Raw genomic sequence first — 17818 nt, 5'->3', positions numbered from 1 at the left:
TTTGCCGATATCTTCCTCTCCCGCTAATAGGCCGAATTACTTTTTAAGCAATCTTATTGTATTATCGTGAGGTAATGTTCGAGAGAAGGGATTCTGACCTCTGCGCTCGCGGCTGCTGTCCATCTGCATGTGTCCGACCACCGACCGCACGCTCCACGCCCACGCTGCTCACGTTACGAATCTCTCGAAATAAGTACTTCAATAATCCAATAAATAATGGACTAGTATAAAAGAGGCTTGGTGCACAATTAAAATCATCAGTTCACCAGTAACATTCGCAAAGCAAACATCAATACTCTCTCAGTATGGGAAACAAGAAGGTAAGTACCAACTAGTGAGTGTAGCCAAAAATATCTTAGTCGTTCTTTCATTTCTGAGGATCGCAATACTCTGTGACAATCTTCGTGGAAGACTTCCTCCTCCCGCTGTGAGGGGGACAGTAGAATACATCCAGGGTATTCCTTGTCTGTTGTAATGGGAGACTGAAAGAGGGAACACAGGGCTCTGATCTTATCAGCCTGGGTGGATCACCACGTTCTCCCTATCTGAACCTGGCACTGCTTCCAGTTACTTCTGCCAGGCTCCTCACATTCTTCTTTCCTCTCTGGGCCTCTTTGCTCAAATTCTGTTCTTTTCCGACCCCGACGGTATTTGGCTTACGAGTCACGGAGTGTTTCATTTTCACTTCATTTTTTCACCGATTCCTCCATTCTTTGAACGGACACACCTGTTCTATTCTTCCTCCGATTAGTTGACCAGTTGTACTTCCCTTTAATTACCATCAGCCGGTTATGTTCTCCTCGTCAGTGAGATCAAGGAACTGCACTTTGAGTTGCAGACATTCGCTGCATAGGCTTTTCTCAACTTGTAATATGTCCTGGGCCAGACCACCGTTTCGGGGTACCGAACTTGCCCTCACTCAGAGACGCCATATACGATACCGGGCGAGGCCAGGGATGATTACCTGGAGCTGCGGACTGTGGACCATTCAGCACACATAAGAACAATTGAGAAGATATCTGACGGTGAGGTAGTGGCTTCGATCTAGAAAGCTAAGATTGGACGTCGAAAGGATTCGTTGAGTTGAACATGCCTCAGAATCTGCAGACCTTTGGTCTGAGCAACGATTCCTACCACGACGTTCATAGTATTCGTTTCCAACGCTACAGTTTGAATGTGTTTATTTTATTTTAGTCAAATGTGCTTATGATCCACGTTCCATCTCAGTAAAAGAAAATGGAAAAGGTGATTAATACAACCAGCTGTGTCTTCAAGAGGTGTGCCTGGCCTATGTGGTAAAGAGGTGTTCGGTTCACATAAAATGAAGGACTTGAATTCAATTTCCCTTCAGGAAGCCGTATAAAATTTAGGAAACGAGATTTCCACTTCCTGAGGTGCACACGGCTCTGAGGTTCACTCAGCCTATTGAAAAATTGAGTACCAGGTTAATTCGTGGCCGAGCATAACCACGGCATACGGTAAAAACCAAAACTAGACATGTACTTTACGGCATGGAAAACAACTCAGTGGAACACCAGATGTTCATATGATACCTTCTCAAAGTTCGAAACCTTTTCGCTGAATGGTGAGTTCATTGTAGCTAACTTCAGTGCCGCGATATGTTACTGAGAATGTCGAAAGAGTGGTGATGGTGGTGATGATTCTATTAAGAGAAAGTAAAACTTGGCAACCATTGTCTAAACGTCTAAAGTGGCATACACGTTGTCCATGTGGGGACAACTCATAAAACAACCATTTCTTCAGCTGAGGCATACCATAATAATAATAATAATAATAATAATAATAATAATAATAATAATAATAATAATAATAATAATAATAAATAATAATAATAATAATAATAATTAATACATATCGTTTCATTATAGAGTGTCATTCCTTCAGCGTTCAGTCTGCAATCCTCTGTGAAGTTACTAAATGCCGCACAACCCTTTATTTGCAACTGGTTGTGTAGCCCGTTTCGTTCTATACCTCTTACATTTCAGTCATTAGAAACTAAGTCTAACCATCGTCGTCTTGGTCTCCCTCTATTTCTCTTACCATCTCGAGTCTATTATTCTCTTATGTAACTCACCCTCCTCCATTCGCCCCGCATGATCCCACCACCGAAGCCAGTTCAAACGTACAGCTTCATCCATCGACTTCACTTCTTCTCATCATTCCGAGAACCCTCTTGCCATTGTTCCCACTTGCTTGGCCCAGCGATCATTCTCGCTACTTTTATGTCTGTTACTTCTAACGTATGAATAAGATGTCTTGAGTTCACCCAGCTTTCACTCCCGTACACCAAAGTTGGTCTGAAAACTGACCGGTGTGAAGATACCTTCGTCCGGGAGCTGACTTCCTTCTAACAGAATACTGTCAGCTCACTGCCTTAGCTTTGCTGCGCCTGATTCAGTGTCACTATGCTACCATCCAGGGAGAACGTACATCCTAAATACCATCCAACTGTTCCAGCTTGGTACTCACAGCCATAAACCATCGCTAACTTCTCAGTGTAAAAACTAAACCTTCTTTATATCACATGTTTTGTTTACCTATTTGTGTATTTTAAATCATATCGGTGCAAATAATAATGTGCTACTGGAATAACAGAGTAACTAACTCCAGTAATCTCTATTTCGTTTTTTCTTTCTTTCTTAATCTGTTTACCCCCCCCCCCCCCCCAGGGTTGGTTTTCCCTCAGACTCAGCAAGGGGTCCCACCTCTACCACCTCAAGGACAGTCTTTTGGAGCACGAGACTTTGGGTGGGGGTACAACTGGAAAGGAGGAACAGTACCTCGTCCAGGTACCCTCACCTGCTATGCTGAACAGAGGCCTTGTGAGAGGATGGGAAGATTGGGAGGGCATAGACAAGGAAGAGGGAAGAAAGCGTCCGTGGTCTTAGGTTAGGTACCATCCGGGCATTTGCCTGGAGGAGAAAAGGGAAACCAAGGGAAAGCACTTCCAGGACTTCTGAGGAGGTAAACGAACCCCCCTCCACTCAGTTTACTTTCCGAGGCTAAGTGGGCCCCGTTCCAGCCTTCGTACAACTCCGGGGGTGGCAGCTAATCTCACTAACCACTACACCACAGAGGCGGAGAACTGCAGTAATCATATAATAAATATTTCGTAAGCAGTTAGGGAATAAGAACAGTAACTTTTCGGGATAAGAAAAAGTTCACCTAAAATGATGTACTGAAGTCGAATGGTGAAATACTTTTTGTTACCATTTACGTGCGTTTGCTATTTATTTTTTTTACCAAAACCGTGTTTTACGTTTGATTTCATGAAGACTGTTTAAACTTTATTATAATTAATACTATCATTGGGAACTGAGACAACGATTCTGTCTTCTTGTATATATCCTAAGAGATAAATGCTATTGGACATGAAAGAGACTTTTAACTTGAACATCGTTTGGTGATGAGGAGAATAAGAGACTTCAAATCCCCGGTCAAGACAATAACTAGATATTGATGGCAAACATTGTTTTTAGGTGCCACTTTTTTCGGTATTGAGAAGAAATGGAAAAGTCTTGACAGACTAAGAGTGAAAGTCTCCCTAGACCTGTAAACCTTAGAGTGATAATTCATTGTTAATAAGTTTAAAAGAAGACATAATCAATACCAAAAGAGGACATTACATCAAACTTCTGCGATCCTTCACAAAGCTATCTCCAGTATTAAAATAATATTAAAATTCACTAATAACTCAAAAGTAATCATTGTGATCTTACATATAACTTCTTTTGAACATATTGTGCTAAGTTTATTGCATTATTGCATTGCATTTTGCCCAAGAAGTTTATGGTTTGAGATGTTATTTAAGAGTGGTTAGCATCCAGAAACTGCTCGTCATGAATGCTACCAAATTTTGCAACTATTTTAATGTTTTTGGTAGCATGCATGATAAATTTGTTGGACGTAATCCATCAGTTCCTTTAAATATTTCAATTTGCAGGATTTATGGGCCTTGGACCACGATATTTGGTGAGGAATTTCGCACAACTAAGTGAGGGTCTACCAGTTAATTTTGCTTTTCTCCTAAGTTCCACAGAATTATAAGCGTCTATTTCATTATAACTATTAAAAAAGCTTAACAGGTTGGTCTTTAGTTCATTTGATTGTTGTTTAAGATTTCAGAATCGAGTGCCAACATTACCCCTGCTCAAGTACTGCATTCTTCTTCTTCTTATCAATCTGTTTTCCCTCCAGGGTCGGTTTTTCCCTCGGACTCAGCGAGGGATCCCACCTCTACCGCCTCAAGGGCAGTGTCCTGGAGCTTCAGACTCTGGGTCGGGGGATACAGCTGGGGAGGGTGACCAGTACCTCGCCCAGGCGGCCTCACCTGCTATGCTGAACAGGGGCCTTGTGGAGGGATGGGAAGATTGGATGGGACAGGCAAGGAAGAGGGAAGGAAGCGGCCGTGGCCTTAAGTTAGGTACCATCCCGGCATTTGCCTGGATGTGGGAAACCACGAAAAACCACTTCCAGGATGGCTGAGGTGGGAATCGAACCCACCTCTGCTCACTTGACCTCCCGAGGCTGAGTGGACCCCGTTCCAGCCCTCGTACCACTTTACAAATTTCGTGGCAGAGCCGGGAATCGAATCCGGACCTCCGGGGGTGGCAGCTAATCACGCTAACCACTACACCACAGAGGCGGACTACTGCATTATTGATATAGTGAAATCCTTGTTATATGATAAGCGTATTAACTAAAACTAACCGCATGGCACTACAGCCCTAACGGGCCTTGGCCTAGCAAGCGACCGCTGCTCAGCCCTAAGGCCTACAGATTTAGACGTATCGTAAGGTCAGCACGACGAATCCTCTCGGCCGTTATTCTTGATTTTCTAAACCGGGACCGCTATCTCACCGTCAGATAGCTCCTCAATTCTAATCACGTAGGCTGAGTGGACCCCGAACCAGCCCTCAGATCCAAGAAAAAATCCCTGACCTGGCAGGGAATCGAACCCGGGGTCTCCGGGTGAGAGGAAGGTACGCTATCCCCTACACCACGGGGCCGGCGATAAGCGTATTACCGTGGTAAAATATTATTTTGTGTAAAACTGAAATTTATCGGTATTATCTACTACTAAAAGAGTTATTCACAAACATACTTTCTCATTTTAGAACATTATTTACTGAGTTAGTTTCCATGCTTATTCATTACTTCCACTGCCCGCCTCCGGAAGGCAGATGTATTGAAGCTGAAGCAGAGGCTTAGCCCATTCTTAACATTACAAATGGCGCAAATCCAGAAACAAGAACTAGAACTTTCGCCTTTAGTATTTAAACTAATATGATCACGATAGACTTGTTTTGTATTTTTTTATTTATTTATTTATTAGTAATTAGATACAGGTATGGAATACTCCATCTTACACTGACTGTACAACCTTTTTTTTTTTTTTTTTTTTGCTAGGGGCTTTACGTCGCACCGACACAGATAGGTCTTATGGCGACGATTGTATGGGAAAGGCTTAGGAGTTGGAAGGAAGCGGCCGTGGCCTTAATTAAGGTACAGCCCCAGCATTTGCCTGGTGTGAAAATGGGAAACCACGGAAAACCATTTTCAGGGCTGCCGATAGTGGGATTCGAACCTACTATCTCCCGGATGCAAGCTCACAGCCGCGCGCCTCTACGCGCACGGCCAACTCGCCCGGTGACTGTACATCATCATCATCATCATCTGTTTACCCTCCAGGTTCGGTTTTTCCCTCGGACTTAGCGAGGGATCCCACCTCTACCGCCTCAAGGGCAGTGTCCTGGAGCTTAAGACTCTTGGTCGGGGGATACAACTGGGGAGTATGACCAGTACCTCGCCCAGGCGGCCTCACCTGCTATGCTGAACAGGGGCCTTGTGGAGGGATGGGAAGATTGGAAGGGATAGGCAAGGAAGAGGGAAGGAAGCGGCCGTGGCCTTAAGTTAGGAACCATCCCGGCATTCGCCTGGAGGAGAAGTGGGAAACCACGGAAAACCACTTCCAGGATGGCTGAGGTGGGAATCGAACCCACCTCTACTCAGTTGACCTCCCGAGGCTGAGTGGACCCCGTTCCAGCCCTCGTACCACTTTTCAAATTTCGTGGCAGAGCCGGGAATCGAACCCGGGCCTCCGGGGGTGGCAGCTAATCACGCTAACCACTACACCACAGAGGCGGACGACTGTACAACCATGTGAAATATTAACGGTAAGAAAACATTATCATCATCATCATCTGTTTACCCTCCAGGTTCGGTTTTTTCCTCGGACTTAGCGAGGGATCCCACCTCTACCGCCTCAAGGGCAGTGTCGTGGAGCTTCAGACTCTTGGTCGGGGATATAACTGGGGACCAGTACCTCGCCCAGGCGGCCTCACCTGCTATGCTGAACAGGGGCATTGTGGAGGGATGGGAAGATTGGAAGGGATAGGCAAGGGAGAGGGAAGGAAGCGGCCGTGGCCTTCAGTTAGGTACCATCCCGGCATTCGCCTGGAGGAGAAGTGGGAAACCACGGAAAACCACTTCCAGGATGGCTGAGGTGGGAATCGAACCCACCTCTACTCAGTTGACCTCCCGAGGCTGAGTGGACCCCGTTCCAGCCCTCGTACCACTTTTCAAATTTCGTGGCAGAGCCGGGAATCGAACCCGGGCCTCTGTAGGTGGCAGGTAATCACGCTAACCACTACACCACAGAGGCGGACAACGGTAAGAAAACAAACGATGAAATTTAACAAAGAAGAAACTTAATGTTAACAAATCCACTAGAAATGAAATAACAATAAATAACAAGGGAAGAAAATGATGACCGTGCCGCTAGTAACGTTGTGGCCGGATTGTCAACAGAGAATCAAGAACTTACTCCTTTAGTGTACGTTTCTGTTTGGTTTTGAAGAGATAATAGGGAATGAAGATGTCAGTTTCATGCAGGGCATTGTCTGATGTCGGAAGGCGATAGAATATGGAGTATTGCTGCAGTGTTAAACGCACACGATTAACATGGAATAGTAATCTATTTCGGATCCTACGTGGATGAATATGTAACGGGATGTGAGGTAATAAAGATATGCATTTAAGAGCACCATGAGCAATTCTGTGAATAAAGGAGAGATCAGTGTAGTGTAGACGTTTACTCAGATCCAAGATGTTGACATATGACAGAATTCGCTTGGTACCATACTGTCTCAGTTCGGGGCTAAGGACTCTCATCCGACAAGATACGACAGCAATATTTACTTTATGTTTTTAATTCTGAGGGTTTACCCGTTTTCCCGGACATGCCTTCAATTGTATCTGATATTTGAGGCCATTGTTTGAACATAAGACAGTTTTGTTTCTTTGAAGTTTTCATTTATGAGCCAACAAATATTCGTCGTGGCTTTTAACTGTTAACAGAAGGTTTTGGCCGTCCCTTTCAGGGTCAGAATGAAAACATTTCAGCAGTAATAGTACAGCGCTTCTGATTCATGTTGAGCACTTACTATCAGATTACATAATCTCAGTTGAATTGTTCACAATGTTCACTTCAAAGCAAAACGGAGCTCGCTGTTATACCCATGACATATCACGAAACGATAAAAATAACAATTTGTCTACAAAGGTCTGAATGATGTCATATTTTTTTTTCCTTTTCTTTCCAGATTCCTGGCATCGCCCTGATGGTGTCACTGATCACCTCCAACCTGGTTCACGGTGGGCTCTTACCGGGCTATGGAGGTAGCAGCGCAGGTGGAGGTGCCGGATATTCCTACGGGAAGCCATCCGGTGGACAGGGCGGCGGTGGAGGATTTGGGGGTGGTAATGGAGGATTTGGCTCCAGTGGTCAGGGAGGTTTTGGGGGTGGTTTAGAGGGTTCTGGCAGCTATGGAGGAGGAGCAGGGTCTGGAGGATATGGTGGAGGTGCAGGAGGTAATGGAGGATATGGAGGAGGTAATGGAGGATATGGGGGAGGAAATGGAAACAGAGGAGTCAATAGTGGATATAGTGGAGGAGTAAATGGCGGTTTTGGTGGAGGAAGACCTTCATCAACCTACGGCGTTCCTGGAGCTGGAGGCTACGGAAGTGGAGGAGGCGGTGACGATCAAGGAAGAGTAAGTAACAACACTGCCATTTAACTTGAATGGCGTCACAGGGAACACAAAATTAGATCTTATTTTAATATGAAAAGTTAATCAGAAATGTACGAACTGATTTTAATATGAAAATTTAATTAAAAAAGTGTACGATCTAAGAGTAACAAGTAACGAGAACAAGAAACTGGACGGGAGGTTGAACACCTGCGTAAGAAACGCCGGATGGGACACAAGTCGTGAAAATTACTTTCTCTAGGAAGGCAAACGGAAATATACAAATGGCCCACAAACTAATCCCCTCTATCATCACTACGGCCAAACCTACTTACTTTCCTAAATTAAATATACACATCAATATCAATAGAGGGATATTGGCTCTGCTCGTAGCCATAATCGTTAAAGCGTCAAGTTTCTATGGTCTGACACCATGGTTAACTAGTTCGAGTCCCGTTGAAAATAAATCATTGTCTGAATGATGGACAGCAGGGTAGGAGAGGTGGTAGTATAAAATTTTCTAACCACTAGATTGCTTACCAAAAGCCTGCATTAAATTCCAAACCTCTCCGCAGTGCTCATAAGGAGTGAGGGCATATGACGCTGTTGATGGTGATTAGTCCGTCGGATGGGGACATTAAGCCTCGAGCAGATTCCTTGCTGTCATTCGACAAGAGTAGGCCATTTGCCGACACCGAATTTGACCTTCTCTGTATATCATCATCGCGCATCCAAGTTCGGCTCTATGGCTAAATGGTTACCACGCTGGCCTTTGGTCACAGGAGTTGCGGGTTCGATTACCGACAGGGTCGGGAATTTTAACCATCATTGGTTAATTTCGCTGACACGGGCGATGGGTGTATGTGTTGTCCTAATCATCATTTCATCCTCATCACGACGCTCAGGTCGCCTACGGGCGTCAGATCGAAAGACCTGCACCTGGCGAGCCGAACATGTCTTTGGACACTCCCGGCACTAAAAGCCAATACGACATTTCATTTGTTATCACACATCCAGAGGTGCAGGTCGCCCATGGATGTCAAAGAGAAATATTTGCACCAGGTTAGTCCTTGGACACTCCCGGTACTAAAGACATATGATAAATAAATAAATAAATAAATAAATAAATAAATAAATAAATAAATAAATAAATAAATAAATAAATATGATAAATAAATAAATAAATAAATACTACAGAGAATCAATGCATGAGTAACGGTAGAAGAATATTACAGTTAAAGCGTATAACGTGTACTGAAAATAAACAATAATATTATCAAATCTACACACAATACAGTATGCTTCAAAAACTAATACCCCATTGAATACTCTTCCAGTTTCCTCCTAATTAATTAATTAACAATCATAACCACTATAATCAGGGCTATTTATTCCCGCACGCAATGGTAAACAGTACCTATAACTCCTTTTCTGAAGTTTTAAAAAGAACTATTTACTGACAGATACAATTATTATAAATATTCTAGCAGGTGTCAGTGTGTACTTGCTTATATGTTTCATGGGCTTCATAAGTTGGTAACGAAGCTGGAAAAAAGAAGTTGTGTTCACTTTCCGATTGTTTCCAACATCAAGCTATCAGTTCTATATTATCCTCTCAGCAGCATGCAGGTGTTCGCGTGAGTTGTGAATTAACCTACCGTAAATTAAATAAGTGCAATTATTGTTCAAAATGAGTCAAATAAGCAGTTACTCTATGTTAATGAGTAAAATATACTCCTAGGACTTTCCTATCCCATCGTCGCCATAAGACCTATCTGTGTCGGTGCGACGTAAAACAAATAGCAATGAGTAAAATGAGGGAGGCTAAAGGAGTAGAAATTGACACATCTATTTTTAACCCTGTATATCACAAATGTAGCACCGAAAATAAACGTGGTAAAGAGGATCACGAAATCAAGATCGAAAATCCACAGGCTCAAAAGGAAGCAGATTCTGATGATGAACGACAAGAACGTTGGACAGTTTCGCAAAAAAGAAAAAAAAAAAGCTTCTGGAAGAAAAAAGAGTGAATGGTGCCGACGGGGCTAAATTGGAGTTTATGTTAAGAAATGTGGAAGTTGCTGTAATAGTACCTAAATGGCGAGTACCGGTACTTTTCCTCCCAGAAAAATACCGTCATCAACAATAACAATATTAATAATAATCGTATGGCCTCAGTTATTCTGTTCAGGCATTTTGATTTCTGCCATCCAGCCTATAATCGAGATATTGTCATCATGTGGCATAACAGTTTTTCTCAATTTGACTGGAAATAGCCCGTTCAGTCTGCATTTAAATAGCATCCCACTTGAATTAAAGAAGTTAATATCGAATTTTTGCAGCAAATAAGAACGATGAAATAACATTTTTATCATACAGTATGCCAAGGGAATTTATTTCATCTTAAAATGTAATAAAAATACTGATGGAGCGAGTTACCCGGTCCCGTATTCTATTGGTAGTGAAGATACCTCTTAAATGGAGACCCCGGGTTTGATTCCCGACCAGGTCAGAAAATGTTAGTATGATCTGAAGGCTGGTTCGAGGTCCACTTAACCTATATGCAAAGCAAAGCAAGTCATGTCCGTACAGGGCGTGAAGGCTCTTGGAATGATGGAATGTGAAGGCTTGCTCTATCCGTAAACTCAGAACTTGGCGCGGTAGTTGCTTCGAATCCCACTGTCAGTAGTCCTGAAATTGTTTTTCTCAATTCATCATTTTAACATTGGGACCATAGCCGCTATCATTCCTTTCTTAAGACTGAAATGGTATACTTAGTACAAAGATTATTGCTCCTTACTCTTGTAGCGTTTAAATGTAGGCCTATGTTATTTCACGCGTAATTATGCTTGATAATGCGAATTATTTAAAATGAAACGCTTTGTCTTCTTCTAATTCTGATTAACACTTTATACACGCCGTAAGTAAGAAGAAGATAATTTATTGTTCCGAAACTCCTTAAACAGATTTCTGTCTCACAATTACAACCAAACTTCTCATGTTTTACTTACAATATATGGTTACAATACAGTAATCTACACATAACAGTGATCTACGTAAGTACAGTTACTGTAAAGGTATTGATTAAGGAGTAGGCCTGCTCTCGATACGTCTCGAATACTTTCGACTTTTCCTGGAGAGAAAAGCAATCTCTAAATGGCATTAGGCTGGCCAAGTTGCTCGCAAATTGGGCTAAAGTAGAACTGGATTGGAGTTTTAGAGGCCAGCTGAGACCAAGATGAAACCCACCGAACCGTTGGAGTTCATAGGTAGAAAATGCTTCAAAACTGTTTCACTTTGAAGAACTTACAAAGAACTGCCAGGACTTGTTCATTGGATTGATGACTTTCGCCTGCCTATCCTTCCAAAATATCTTATTATAATCATAACGTTCATTATTGAATAAAATGTTTCATTAGTAATGGATATAGAAACATTACGTTCACTTATGTTTAATACATTTACTGTTGAATGGACTAATCAAATTTCTTAATAGCACTTAAAATATAAATTCTAGGAATAAAATGGGCTTTCCAGAGATTATTTTTTCTTTTCTTCAATTTTAGTCCATGTAGTTTACAAAAATGTTGATCGTAATTCGAAGATTAATACAAGAATAGTATTGTTTTGACCGTTATTATCGATGTAATAATTACGCTAATGACGCATTCGAACTTGTTCTTAGTGCATTTGGAGACATGCCACTATGTTTTATTTATTTAACTGGCTTAGTCAATATCAGCACGAAAGAACTCTGTAAAGTGTAGAAATGTAAATAATGGTGATTACTCGAACAGAAAAAGTGTAATAAACTAACCTAAGAGAAACAAAAAGTCCTACGTGTGTCCGTGCTTTTAACCTGTATCTCAACAACCTCAACCTATTTCGAAGAAATAAATTCGCATTTATGACGTATTACTATTATTGCAAGCTGCCTCTGTGGATCCGTGGTAGAGTGTCGGCCTCGGGATCCCAAGATAGCGGGTTCAAACCCGGCAGAGGTAGTCGGATTTTTGAAGGGCGGAAAAAAAGTCCATTCGATACTCCATGTCGTATGATGTCGGCATGTAAAAGATCTCTGGTGACACATTTGGTGTTTACCCGACAAAATTCATTAAATCTCAGCCGTAGACACCCAAGAGAGATCCGGTTTACTCTGTCTGTCATCTAGCGGGCCTAGAGTAAAACGGAACGTCGAAATTGACGAGCAGACAGCCAGATGGCGTCAAATCGAAATGTCTGCACACGGTAGCTGAGGCCATACGATTATTATTATTATTTATTACTATTATTGCAAACAAAGATTAGAGGATAACGCACTGTGTTTTAGTTTCAATTGACGAATGACTTATTAGTGGCTAGTACATAGATTGAGAGTAAACCATTTCTTTTTCGTTGTCTGTTGAGTAATGATCTACACAAAAAATATTTGAACGATGCTCTTATAATGAAAATAATAACATAAATACTGAGTACTTTTGCATTTCTTTGTTTTAGCCCACACCTTACAACTTCCAATATGATGTGAATGATGCCTATACTGGTACCAATTTTGACCGCCAGGAGAGCAGTGACGGTGGTAATGTTCAAGGTGCCTACAACGTCTTGCTCCCCGATGGCCGCAAACAGACAGTGCGGTATGAGGCAACCCAAGAAGGTTTCCAAGCTGATGTGCAGTACCAAGGTGAGCCTAGTTATCCAGGACCATCCAGTGGAAAAGGGTTTGGAGGTTCCGGAGGGCTTGCGAGCGGAAGCGGAGGATTTGGTGGTGCCAACGGAGGCTATGCAGGAGGATCAAATGGTCTAGGAGGACAAGGTGGATATGGAAGTGGACAGGGAGGATATGGAGGCTCCGGAGAACTTGGAAATGGAGGATTTGGTGGCTCTGGGAGTGGTCTTGGAGGTTCTGGTGGATTTGGTGGACAAGGAGGATACGGTGGATCTGGTGGACAGAGTGGAAAAGGAGGTTTTGGTGCTGGAATTGGAGGTGGTGGACTTGGTGGAGCCGGGGGCTTCAATGGAGGTTCTGGTGGACAAGGAGGATACGGTGGCCAGGGAGGAAAAGGAGGTTTCGGTGGAGGACTTGGAAGTGGTGCTGGAGGATTTGGTGGATCCGGAGGATTCAACGGAGGTTCAACTGGACTTGGTGTACAAGGAGGATACGGTGGCCAGGGAGGAAAAGGAGGTTTCGGTGGAGGACTTGGAAGTGGTGCTGGAGAATTTGGTGGATCCGGAGGATTCAACGGAGGTTCTGCTGGACTTGGTGGACAAGGAGGATCTGGAGGTTTCAATGGAGGCTCTGGAAGCTCTGGTGGACAAACAGGATACGGAGGATCTGGAGGACAAGGAGGAAAAGGAGGTTTTGGTGGCGGACTTGGAAATGGCGGATTTGGAGGACCTGGAGGCTTCAATGGAGGTTCTGACGGACAAGGAGGATACGGTGGCCAGGGAGGAAAAGGAGGTTTTGGTGGAGGACTTGGAAGTGGTACTGGAGGATTCGGTGGATCCGGAGGATTTAACGGAGGTGCTGGTGGATTCGGAGGGCAAGGAGGCCCCGGTGGCTATAGTGGCCAGCAAGCAGGCGGCTTCGGTTCCCAAGGAAGACCTGGCGGTTTCGGAGGATCTCCAAGCAATACCTACCTGCCCCCTAGTAAATGACGCAGTCACGCCACTGTATCAAACACTTCCTACTGTACGCTTTAACTCTAATCGCTCTCATTTCTGCTGAGACGACAGAGGGAGTTCTCATTAGTGTAGTCAGCTGTTGCAACTTGTTCTGTTCATGTTTACACTTGTGTAATGAATAAATACTTGTAGTTCGTTCATGCAATACTTCGTAAACACCAACTGTGATTTTACGATTTAAGTTTGAAACAATAAACAGATATATATCAATAAATCTACTATGTATAATTTCAATTAATCATTATGCTTTTCCTGGCAAACTACAACTCTAAGAGCAAGCTAAAATGGCGAGAAAGATGTCTCCTGCCAATTTCTCCACTCGTCCCCAGGGACGCAAAACTTGTGAGCGAGGATGGTGCCCGTGAGGCCCCAACTGAGTGTTAGTGTCGCCCCCTCCCTTGGTCAATTGCCGTGTTCTTCTGAACTCAAACTACATTAGGTTTGCAAGAACAAGTGGACATTCCAACTTTCCTGTTTCATTACCCTTCCCTTCTTTCGCTGCTATCTTCATTTTTGATGGATCAAAATTATTTCTCTTCCTTCAACGATTAATGATAAAGTAAAAACTGAACTCAAGTCATCATTCCGAGGTGGCGCAGTTCTTTTCAGACACACCCCCATTGGAGATGAGCTGCGTTTATTATTTCAACCACATACCAGCACTCCTGCCAGATTGAAATTTCTGTCAGTACCGGGAATCGAACCCAGACCCCCGAGGACGGCAGTTAATAGCACTAGCCGTTAAACTACGGAGGCGTACAACAACTAATGACAAGAGGGAACTGATCTCCCCGTTGTTTATCCCTCAAACCACTACGATCATAAGTTCGACTGATTTAATTCAATGTAGTGGTAATTCATTATCGTTTTCTTTTTTCTTTTACATGGTCTTTGGTTAATTGGTTAATTCCAATGGCCCGGGGTCTGGCTGTTTTTTCTGTCCCCAACATCCCAGCAACTCACTCACCACAAATATCATCATCCTCCCCCACAATAACACGCAGTTACACACACATGACAGACACCACCCACCCTCATCGGAGGGTGTGCCTTACAAGGGCTTCACTCGGCTAGAAATAGCCACACAAAAGTATTATTATTATTATTATTATTATTATTATTATTATTATTATTATTATTATTATTATTATTCCACAATGGTCTTAGTTAACACGGTTTCCTTAATTTTAATTTCAAATTATGTCAATGTATCCACTGAACCGTAGAACGGAACTTATTAATAATGTTGGCATTATATGTTGATTCATTATTATGACCATTTAGAATTAGGTGAGGAAATTCTTAATTATTCCAGGCAGAATAAAACTATGTTGTTTTCTGTTTGTTATAGTGATAACTAGCTGATGTACCCCTTGCTTTGCTACAGAATTCTCAGAAAGAGTGTCTTTGAGGTTTTTCCAACTGAGGTCAACAGAGGTGATTACAATGACGTCAGTAGGAATGTAGCGATTAAAAGCAATGTTATCATATAATTTACTCGATCAAATGAAAAGCGACATTTCCCTTACTTTTAACGAACAGTACTACGGTGCCGATCTAGCAGTCCAATGTTCCAGTGCTGGAATGACCAGGTCGCAGACAGCCGTGAACACTCCTCTGCCATTATTCCGTTAAATGTGGACATTGCTTATTCCAGTCAGTGCCTCAGAGTAGGGATTGAATAGCTCGAATGCTATGATGAAACAGTGTGTTGCGTACGTACCAGTAGTATCAGAATATTTATGAACCAGACGAATGGCATGCTAAAGAAGAAAGTTATCTAACTCCCCAGCTATTTGGCATCAATATTCAGGTAGGCTCTTATACTCGGTACGCAGCAGCAATCCAATCTATCGTAGATGAGTGGCAACAGAAGACACAAAGCACATCACAGCAAACAGTGGTCAATGTGATGTTATTGTTGATTTTTTGACCCTTCTATGTTGTACGCGTTCACATAATTTTCTTTCGATTCTTTGATATTAGGGCATCTTATAAAATTAATTATAGCATAGACTGTAGTTCCGTATTCCCCGACTTTACATGCCGATTTTCATTAAATTCTATTTACCCATTTTCTCGTGACTCGGCACGGATATGGACTTAGCAACAAAAATCCCAATTCATGAATGTTATCAAAGCCGGTACGATGAAAATATATAAGGCATGTAAGTGTCGATAGGACAACTAACAACATAAACATTTGAGAATTAAATTTTAGGCCTTCTCCTAAACTACCATTTTATTCTTCTTCTTCTTATTTATCTGTTTACTCTCCATGTTCGGTTTTTCCCTCGGACTCAGCGAGGGATCCCACCTTTACCGCCTCAAGGGCAGTGTCCTGGAGCTTCAGACTCTGGGTCGAGGATATAACTGGGGAGGATGACCAGTACCTCGCCCAGGCGACCTCACCTGCTATGCTGAACAGGGGTCTTGCGGGGGAATGGGAAGATTGGAAGGGATAGGCAAGGAAGAGTGATGGAAGAGGCCGTGGCCTTAAGTTAGGTACCATCCCGGCATTTGCGTGGGGAAGAAGTGGAATACCACGTAAAACCACTTCGAGGATGGCTGAGGTGGGAATCTAACCAACCTCTACTAAGTTGACCTCCCGAGGCTGAGTGGACCCTGTTCCAGCCCCCGTACCCCTTTCAAATTCCGTGGCAGAGCCGCGAATCGAACCCGGGCCTCCGGTGGTGGTAGCTAATCACACTAACCACTACACCGCAGAGGCGGGCACCATTTTACTCAGCGTTATACATACATACCATAACCGTTCAACGGCATGTGGGTCAGTTGTAGAGCCGTTGAAGGTCATGTTAAAAAAGAGATCAACGGAAATTACTCGGAAAAATACGTCCAGCAGCTATACGTCTAGTTGTTATAGGTCTAATTGTGTCTGATAGTCGGAATAACTCGCTGATTTAAATAAGAAATTGGATGGATACAAAATGCGGACGGAGTTTCACAAGCTCAGAACCCCGTGGTCATCGGATACTTACAGTCATGAAATATCATTTAATGTATAAGCAAAAGTCAGTAAGTAAAGTTTACATTTCCAGCGGCAGGGAAAAGCAAGTCTAACATGTGACATTTAGGTCCAGCAATAACTTATGCGGCAGAGGCCATGATTTAAACGTTGCAAGTTCAATGATCAAGAAGGCGCTGAGGAGATAATCCATTGTATAGGCTACGTCATGAAGATACGAGTAAATGGTGAAGTGTTCCTTTGCGTAACTTATTAGAAGAGCTGACATTATCATAGTGTTTATTCCTCAAATGTCAAAAACATATGGAAAGGAAATTATAAACTAACGAACTGCGAACCAATATTGTTAATGTAATAATTTTAATGAAATTTTGTTTCCATGAACAATGCATTGTGAAAAATTTAGATTGAAGGTCGAAGTTAAAGCCGATAACACGCATTAAGAAAGGGTTATTGGAAGTATTGAAAGAAATAGTAGGAGGATATGATGTTATATAATATAACAAAGCTTAATATTTATTAGCAGAATAAGGCGAGTGTTTTGAGTTAATAGTGAAATATTGAATGACACATATATCATTGTACTAATTCCGCCTGTACAAGTTTCAGGTCCAATTTCTCATGATGATTGAAGATTGTCTCTGCAATGTAATGATGGGAGCCAATATATGGGCTTAAACTGGATTAGTGTCCTGACAGGCCCGGAATGATGCTGAAGTGAATGCCAGATTGAGATCGATGAAATGGAGAGATGAGAGCAGTGTTACGTAACCATCAACGACAAGTTCCTAAGGTATAGTCTTTCTTTATTCTATCATGTAGAACGCATGGTAGTAGATTTCTTTCATGTTTTGTCATGAGGTGACATAATTGAGACAACTTGAGTAGCCTAATGTGATCATCGCAAACGCTCAGTGATATCCATAATTGCAGCTAAGATTAATGTGGAGATATTGAAGTTATTTGTTCCGTGCGATTTTCAACTTGTAGAATACGCATGTCGTCGTAAATTATTCCGGGATTTCTCTGTAACTGTTGTGAATATAAGAGATGTTTTATTCATGATTTAAATCATATACTAGCATTGCGTAGATAA

The 17818-nt window shown here is 42.5% G+C and overlaps 1 protein-coding gene across 1 annotated transcript; it reads left to right on the top strand.

Annotated features, from left to right (window-relative positions):
- The first annotated feature begins 272 nt into the window (after nucleotides 1–272).
- On the top strand, nucleotides 273–13929 carry LOC136876870 (uncharacterized). The gene is made up of 3 exons (XM_067150630.2): nucleotides 273–320; nucleotides 7626–8075; nucleotides 12549–13929. The coding sequence occupies exons 1-3, from the start codon at nucleotides 306–308 to the stop codon at nucleotides 13707–13709; spliced, it is 1626 nt and encodes a 541-aa protein (XP_067006731.2). The 5' UTR covers nucleotides 273–305; the 3' UTR covers nucleotides 13710–13929.
- The last annotated feature ends 3889 nt before the right edge of the window (nucleotides 13930–17818 follow it).

This window comes from Anabrus simplex, chromosome 7 (genome assembly GCF_040414725.1).
Source record: "Anabrus simplex isolate iqAnaSimp1 chromosome 7, ASM4041472v1, whole genome shotgun sequence".
Classification (NCBI taxonomy): Eukaryota; Metazoa; Arthropoda; class Insecta; order Orthoptera; family Tettigoniidae; genus Anabrus; species Anabrus simplex.
The sequence above is the reverse complement of the archived record's forward strand: the minus strand, read 5'-3'. Positions and strand labels throughout refer to the sequence as shown.